This window comes from Notothenia coriiceps, unplaced genomic scaffold (genome assembly GCF_000735185.1).
Source record: "Notothenia coriiceps isolate Sejong01 unplaced genomic scaffold, NC01 NC01_scaffold00037244, whole genome shotgun sequence".
NCBI classification, from domain to species: Eukaryota; Metazoa; Chordata; class Actinopteri; order Perciformes; family Nototheniidae; genus Notothenia; species Notothenia coriiceps.
Window position 1 is genome coordinate 21,869,472 of NW_011369945.1, and position 8,903 is coordinate 21,878,374.

Below are 8,903 nucleotides of genomic sequence, written 5' to 3' on the forward strand. Positions count from 1 at the left end.
ATATATCCCCACATGACAGCTCATTGTTACTTTGTAATTCTACTCCACTACAATTCAGAGGTTAACCTGGTATTTTTACTCCACTACATTTATTTGAGTTACTTTGCAGATTCTGATTAATGAAGTGAAATATAAACAACCCTTAAAGCAGACTTTAGTTACACGGCTAAAACATCCAATCAGCGAGCTTAGGATCTTTCCTACGTCTGTTTCCGGTATTGTTCCTGTAATGAGAGTTCACGTTTATGCTACATTGAAGGGTGGAATTGACTACACATCTTCAGAAACATAATGTGCTGTCAGATATAACTCATAGCAAATAAAGTATAAAAATATAAGTAATAAAAAGATGAAACACTGGCATGTAATTTACGTTGTAATAAATAGAATGGTTTTGAATAATAGATGAGAGTAACATTTACGTCACTTTAAAGCCCCGCCCACTTTTGGGGAAACCAACGCTGTCATTTGAACGGCGATCGAGCCTGAAGCCACAGAGATCTTATCTGTCCTTTCTACTTAGAGGAAGTACAGAAACACGTAACTCTGGATTTGTTTTAATGTTTGAGGTGCAATAAACGACACAGCAGCTTTTTGGCATGATAAAACTATTATGTTCTGCCTCTCATGAGAGTAACAGCTGGAGAAATTACAGCCTCGCCTACTGATTTTAAATGTGTGTTCTAAAATGATATTTATAAATGACTATTATCATTATCATAAGCAAGACATTAAATGGCAAAGATATGTAGAAAATAAACGTATTTAAGAAACGTCCATAACGAACGTAACGTGGGAGAAAATACGTTTCTAGCTAAACATAATTGAGAATGCAGTTTAGTCTTTTGGGAACGTAATTTTTAGGAGACAGGGTTGGCCTACACATAGCACAATAGGAGACCTTTAAAACACGCTTGTTTTAAGAAGGCATTGCATTATCTCCTTTCAGATAAACTGAGATGGGAATGAAGTCTGTTGTGCAGTGGTTCCTTTATATTGTGCCTGTATGTATAAAGTGTTCGTGGTGAACGATGATTGAAAACATTCAGGTTAATGTGTTTACAGTTCTCTGCTGCTGACGCTAATGCATGCACGATAGCTTTGTGGCTTTTCTGTTCATGATGTTTGTATTTATTTCCACACTGATGCCTGATGAATTTGCCCCCTGAGTCATCTGCAAACACAGACAATCAAAATAAACAAATCATGTCGGGTCACGTTGGGATACTATTTGGAAAATGGAGCCTATTTGCTCACAGTGTTTAGGATTGTATCTGGGATTGAAGTTATGTTTTAACTACTCGAGCACCAATGTCTTCCTGCCTCTGCCTCGCTATGCTGCTGCTGTGTTCACTTGCTAATGCTACGTTCATATTCCTGCTGCTTGCCTGCCCCAGCTCCCCCCCAGCTTCCACCCCAGCTTCCACCCCAGCTTCCACCCCAGCTTCCACCCCAGCTTCCACCCCAGCTTCCACCCCAGCTTCCACCCCAGCTTCCACCCCAGCTTCCACCCCAGCTTCCACCTGTAGACTCGGGGGATAGTTATCTAATCATCACTCAATGTTCTTTATTAATCTGTGGAGTGATGAGGCCCGAGCCTAGACGCCAAACTCAAACTATATGCTGCTTCTAATAAACATACGGAAACACGTGAGTTGTCTGACTGAAGTGTAGATATGACAATGAAAATCTTAGATCACAACAGTGCAACACAATAACACAGATAAAGTAGTGCAAGTAAATAACATAGAATAGAATATAATAGAAACAGAATATAATAGAAACAAGAAATCCTACCAAGGTAATGTTCCCTTGTTCTCTTGCACATATTACAAGTGAAAACACCTTGTTTGCAGCATTATATTTCCAATGTAAATGTGTTGCTTGAACGTATGCGTGCTGCTTTGCAAGCACCTGCCTGAGGAGACAAACAAACACATCTCACACTGTGCCCACATGGTAACCAGGGAACAGAATAAGAAAGAAAGGAGGAGAGACAGGAAGCCTTGGAGAGGGGATGCAAACAGATGCTCAGGGACGAAGAGCGAAGAGGGAGTGAGGAAACAAGGCCACATACGCTTGTCTAGTTGTATTTCAACACATCCCCAGAATGGCTGCGAGCTCTCTTGTTCAACCCCATAATGTCTTCTCACACATCCACAACACAAACCCCCACCGTGTGCCCAGGCTTAAGCTTCAGTATACAAACTGTGGAATATCCTGCAGGATTATACGGATACCTTTCCCTTCTCATTGAAAAAAGTGTTAAGATGTAGTATGTGAAAACCTATACTGACTGAACCCTGTAAAGCCCAAATATAGAAAAACATTAGCACATTTGTTTGGGACCTTTCCGATGTTGTTGTAAGGAGTCTCTGGTGCAGAAATTAAAGAGTTTTTGTTGTAAGTTTTTAGGGAAATGTTGTAATATTGCAACGTTGGCCTTATAGCATTTCTGTATTTCTACTCACATTGTCTGAATAAATATATTGAACAACTAAGGGTTGATTGGCAGGATTGATTGCTTACTTAGAAGCTCTGTGAAGAGATGCCAAAATGTCTTGCAGGAACACATCCTCTGAAAATACACATGAAGGCATCGTGGTGCTTTCAAGTGCAGTCTATTAGATTGACCTGCTGATTTTCTGATAGCTCTGAATTCTGCTTGTGACACACACTGTTATTTACTATTTGAAATGTTAGAGCCCTATTTACTATGTTCTTGTTCGTGCCATGACATTTAAGACCATCATTATCCATTTTTACAACGCTTTCTTGTTTGTGTCTGTCACCAGCAGCCGTGTTCCCATTAAGTGACGTTAACACTAAAAGCATATCTTGTACATCCATTGACTTTCTCAATGTATAACCGTACAAGTTCCTTTTGGCAGTAACTAGTTTGGGGATCTTGTTGATTAGGCCAGAAAACTCTGGGTGTTTCTCAATGTCGAGTACGCTTGCTTGGGAGCACATGTCTTCCGAGTCACTTGCTTCCGAAGCGAGGCAAGAATACTTCCTAGACGAAGAGTGGAACAGGTGAGCAAGTATGCTGGTGTATGAGAGAAATTGGTCCGTGCGCAAAGCATTGTGGGGATTTGAAGACCGCGGAGTCTACACATGTGCAGCCTCGAAATTTCTCGCTACGAAGTACACCGGGCTTGGTAGAATTCCAAGTATGCTGGGCATTCTTAGGCGGCACTCGATGACGTAGTATGCTTGAAATAGTGGCTCTGGAGCAGCTTTACTCAACATTGAGAAACACCCTCTGTGTATGGTGCAGTCTAGATATTCCGATCAGCCATATATTTGTTTGTTAGCCAGTAATGTGAAACCAATCAATTCTACATTTCCACCTACAGATGTTTGTGGGTTTATTTATGCAAAATCGGTCTGGATTCGGACAAGCCAATCACAACGGTTTATCTACATGACAATTCTGAGAAGAAGTCAGAATTTTTAATTTTTCCTGAATTTCTCTGAATCATGAGAATAATGTCTGAAATTTGAAAAAATCAGAAATTTGAAAAAAAGTCAGAATTTGGGGGAAAAGTCAGACTTTTTTAAACAAGTCAGAATTTTTAAAAAATATCAGAATTTGGGAAAAAAGCTATAATCTTTTTATCATTTTGAAAAGAAACCTTATAATTTAGAAAAAAAAGTCTGACATGCAAAAAAAGTCTGAATTTTGAAAAAAGTGAGCCCGCCCTCCCAGCTCAACCTGGCCAATCAGATCATGACTCTGAAATGACAGTGAAAAGTTAGTCAAAAGAATAGACATTGTTTCCTAATAAATCCCTCAAGGCCTAAGTAATTTCATTATCTTAATTACACAAATATTGTACCTTCAAATCAAACCATAAATGCACGAAACTAATCAATTTTTGAGTAAATTGGCCAACAGTATATCACATATTATTCAACCAATGACGTTTGAGACTCCACCCTCTCTTACATCACATATAAGGAGGAGTTTGGAGCACTGGAACAAGATGGCTCCCAGGACTGAAACACAGGGGGTGTTTCTCAATGTCGAGGAAAGCTGCTCCAGAGCCACTATTTCAAGGATACTACGTCATCGAGTGCCGCCGAAGGACTGTTCCAAGGTCCAGGATACTTGGAATTCTACCGAGGCCGGCGTACTTCGTTGCGGGAAATTTCGAGGCTGCACATGTGTAGACTCTGCGGTCTTAAAATCCCCACAATGCTTTGCTAGCCTGTTCCACTCTTCTCCCAACCCTATATCCCTGTATACATATTTGAGTTGATATAACCTCTATTGCACTCTAAATCAGCTTTTAGAGTTAGAGTTTGAATAAAGGTATCATTCACGTTAATCAAGGACTATTATCTCCCTTAGAGATTCACCAGTCTCCATATCCACCAGTCATAACCATCTGTACCGGAAAATTAACCAAATCACAGTCCTCCAGCCTGAGGAGTGAGTTCAGTACCCTGTTAGTGAGATGAATTAATATTACAGCATTGATTTTGGGGGAGTGCGTTTTCCTGACAGCCATCTGTCCTCTGAAAGCAGTCTGTTCCTCTGACTCTGTACTGCAGCTGTGCTTCTCACTCCTGAGGCCTTCCATGTGTCCCTGTGTGTGTCATGAGATTGTGTGTGTGCATACACACGAAGAAATGTGTTCCAACACTCATGCGTGATGTTTAATTTCTTGTCACAAAAGGCCTTTAATCCCTTTCACACTATAATCCTTTTGATTCTGTTGCCTAAGTGGCTCCATTTAGAAGACAAATCGTCTTTTTCTCCCAAACACTCTTGAATAAACCATTGGTTCATGTCCACTTGTTTTGAAGAGCCACCATTACAAACTATCTATCACACACACAGCGGTGTATTTCTATTGTTGTGAAGACATCCATTGAGTTAATACAACCCGACGAGACCGTGTTTAAGCAATGAAAGCACAGAGCTCTTCAGCTAAACAGGAAATCATTATCTGCAGAGAAACATGAACCAGCACCGTGTTTCTGATGCACTGGGACAACGGTTTGCACCATGAACAACACACGTGTGTCTGTCAAGGCTGAACCCCTAACCATAAATAAATTGTCGTAGCTTTCGCATGATGCAGATTGTACAGAAGAGGATTAAGGCCACAGTTTTTTTTAGTTTTTTTTTTAGTTCTTACAACAAATTCAAAATTCAGAGAAAAAGTCAATAATCTGAGATGTTCTGAAAAATGTCTGAATATTTTTTTTCTCAGAATTCAGACTAATTTTCTCGGATCCTGAGATTACCACACAGAAAAAAAAAGTACAATTACTTTCCGTCAGGAAATGTCACAAGCGGCCCTAATCTTCTTCCGTAGGATTGAAACCAAACTCCAGATATCGATGATATGAGCCAGACTCGTATGAACTTATCAATTGGTTTGCATCCAAAACCACACACACACACACACACACACACACACACACACACACACACACACACACACACACACACACAGCCAATTTCTCTAAAGCGTAATATAATTATGAGGTATTGATTTCTGGATTACTTCTAAAGGACACACTGGTAAGAGTAGAAACGAGTGGTTACGATTGAATTTGATTCAAACTGCTCAGATATTCAAAGCCTCTTCATACGATACTATCAAAGACACATTATGTGGTATATCCTGTTGTGTCATGCTTTTCTTACCAGATGTTTCAGCACAGCTTTTAATTCCCCAAAATGAATCAAACAATGGTTCCAAGATGCATAACAAGTGCAGGGGTTATTTACAAATGAAGTTCAGACACTGGGAAACAAGGGGAAAGTCTTGTTTGAGTCATACGACGGTGCATGTGCTATCTGTAAATATGGGGAAGTGTTTACAGGGAAATCAAGCAGACGACCTCAAACTGCACTATGATAGATATATATATAAACATGATTGAATCAACTATACTATAACAATCAGCAGCATTATGGGTAATGGCAGCCCCATCAACAGAGCTCCGGTTAGCACAGAAGAGGCTGCTTTAGAATACCAATAAAGAAGCAAAGAATGGGTGCAGGGTGACTCAGACTCTTTGGTATACCCTATACACACACACACACACACACACACACACACACACACACACACACACACACACACACACACACACACACACACACACACACACACACACACACACACACTCCCATCCAGGCTCCAGCTCACGTCTGCGGCTGACAAAATGTCCCACTCAATCATGTTCTCTTTTTCTCCCGTTCATTGTCACTCTGCTCTGCTACACCGGCGCTGCACACACACACACACACACACACACACACACACACACACACACACACACACACACACACACACACACACACACACACACACACACACACACACACACACACACACTCTATCTCTCTCTCACACATACACACACCCCCTCTCTCTCACACACAGACACACACACACACACACACACACACACACACNTGTCTATTGTGCCACATGTATTGTTGACATTTATGATTCGTGTTTATTTATTTTTTTGTTCTGTTATAAACAGGGGTACACACAACTTTCTCAGTGAGGTACTCAGATGAGTACCTGGAGTCAGTGTTTGGTACCTCAACTTCTGGCTCCCCTCAAAGTTCCCATGAAGCCCTCTGTATTGCGAATGTCAGCGGGGGGGTGCTAGTGGAGTATGAAGCCCTCTGTATCGCGAATGTCAGAGGGGGGGTAGTGGAGTGCAGAGCTTCGAGACCACAGAGCATGTGAACGTTGTGATCAGCTGTTTTAGCGCAGTGCTGCTGTACAGACCGACGTTAACAGCAGCCCTGTCTGTGCACACGGAAATCGACTCTGTCGTCCGGTGATCTAACCGCCTTCTGGAAAACCTTCACAAGTACGTCGGTACGCAAATGCGCTTTGTGACACAAGTGACGGTACGCCTTTCAGATTGTTGCCGTGCATGTGTAGCACTTATGTGCACCCCTGCTTATAGAGTACAATGTACACTGTGGTGTTTGCTGTGCACTATTGGCTAGCGCTCCAGCACTTTGTTAGATAGGCTAAGGGGCGGGACGGTCAGTTTGCTTTTCTACTTTCCTTTGTCGTTTGAAGGGAAATCTAAATAATAAGCGACCGCTGCTCTCCCTCTTAGCTATTTTTGTTACATTATTTATCATGTAGTCTTCTTGATATTCCAGATTAAACATCCATAGTAAATGTTTTTTATTTCTCACAAGGAATCTATCTTGAGATATCATTTACATGAGCTATTATTTTAATTTTCTCATGTTGAAAGTGTTACTAAATGTCAACAGTGTTTGTAAAGCTCATCTGTTCTACATTTTTCAGATAACAAGAGTGGGCCTACCTGCGCAGCTCTGCCTGCGGGCTCTCTGTCTGCTCGGCTCTGCGCTGGGCCTCTGCGTGGAGCTCCGCCTGGAAGCTCACTGCTTCTGCAACTCTGTGTTGGGCCTCAGCATGCAGCTCCTCCACCAGGCCCTCCAGCTTACCCTCGGAGCTCTGCAGGCACATCAGTTCCGAGCCAACCTGCCTCAGCAGCTCCTCGTCCCGAGAGCTCTCCCGCGCTAGCAGCCCCACCCTCTGCTGCAGGGCAGACACCAGGTCCTGCAGACACATGGAGATACTAGCACATCAGATAAGAATATTATTTATTCCAACTCACATCCCTTTTAAATGCCATCTCCTATACCTTTTAAATACCAACTCACATACCTTCTGCAGAATGTTTATACACACTTAAAGAGCAACTTGCAGGTTTTTCTTTTTAATATATTTATGCTTAACCTTGCCTGAAAATTACAATTAAAAAAGTTAATGTTTTACAAGACATAAGGGCAGGAATTCAGAGGAAAAGAAGCCGTTTTGAGCTCTGCTTTTTTTTAACGTCATACGTCAAACGCGTCATATTACGTCACATGGGGGAGCAACTTTCTCGGACTCGTTCTCTGCCCAATCCTCGGTAGTAGTTTGTAGTGGTTGTGATTTAGTGAGCTGGTATTTTTTCGGTAATTTTACATTGCATTTCACCATTTTTAATCATGGTGAGCTGGAGTTTGTGGAGGTTGCACAAACTCCAGCCTGTCAGGACATCGAGTCCACAGTTTCCCTAACAGGAAAAGGACCCGGAGCTAGCTTTCGTTCCTGGGTGTGTTGTGCGAGGTGCATCCACCTCCCTGCAGCACACACACAGCTGAAGCCTATCAAACAAAAAGTTTATTCAGAACCGTATACAATCTCTCTCCCCCCTTCGCTCCTTCTCTCTCCCCTTTCGCTCTCTCTCTCTCTCTCTCCTTCCGGTACACCAGCACCCAGAGCCATATCATATATACTGGCCTGACAGCAACCGTAAGACGTAGTGTGGAGTTGCATTAGGTAACGCGAGATACGGCTGATACTTGCGCATTAGTTTCTGTTATGGATCAGTATCAACAGTCCTGCCAGTAACGTTACTATAGTTAATCACATACTACTTTAGTTATAGTCCTGGATATATGAAGCTAACTTTTACAATGTTGTGGATGTGACTGCGTTAGCTAACATAACTGTAGCTAACGCCGGTCAGCTCCACCAAGGAAGCTTGGCTCTGTTCTAACACTGGTTCTCCACACCAACCAAAAAGCCTCCATTTCTCGCCGATGGCCGTATATTTCTTCTAACCTTGGCTGCTCCTGGTCTCTTGGACACCTAGCAGGCTCCATAATTATATATCATATGGCATTCGAATATATATTTTCCACCTCCTTCTGTATCAAAATTAGCATTGTGATCCATGTTTTATTACTACGTAGAACCGGCCGCTCTCCCCCATGCTTACGTCACACGCAGGAGGTCAGGTGGAGAGGGCTTTTTTTGTATGCGGAAGTAAAAATGCCTTACAAAAACGCGCCAGAATGTCACTGTAGATGTATATTTTTTTGTAAT

The 8,903-nt window shown here is 42.0% G+C and overlaps 1 protein-coding gene and 1 long non-coding RNA gene across 2 annotated transcripts in view; one reads left to right on the top strand and one right to left on the bottom strand.

Annotated features, from left to right (window-relative positions):
- The window catches only part of LOC104965002 (uncharacterized), an 11,338-nt gene extending 8,103 nt beyond the window's left edge, over positions 1-3,235 (top strand). Inside the window, exon 3 of the long non-coding RNA XR_800492.1 lies at positions 3,226-3,235. This is a non-coding gene — a long non-coding RNA (uncharacterized lncRNA). The remainder of the gene's footprint in view (positions 1-3,225) is intronic.
- Positions 3,236-7,325: 4,090 nt separating this feature from the next.
- The window catches only part of LOC104965421 (E3 ubiquitin-protein ligase HERC2-like), an 80,367-nt gene continuing 78,789 nt past the window's right edge, over positions 7,326-8,903 (bottom strand). Inside the window, exons 17-18 of the mRNA XM_010794377.1 lie at positions 7,695-7,697; positions 7,326-7,586 (exon numbers count right to left, since the gene is read on the bottom strand). Of these exons, the coding sequence (XP_010792679.1) occupies positions 7,326-7,586; positions 7,695-7,697 (264 nt within the window). The remainder of the gene's footprint in view (positions 7,587-7,694; positions 7,698-8,903) is intronic.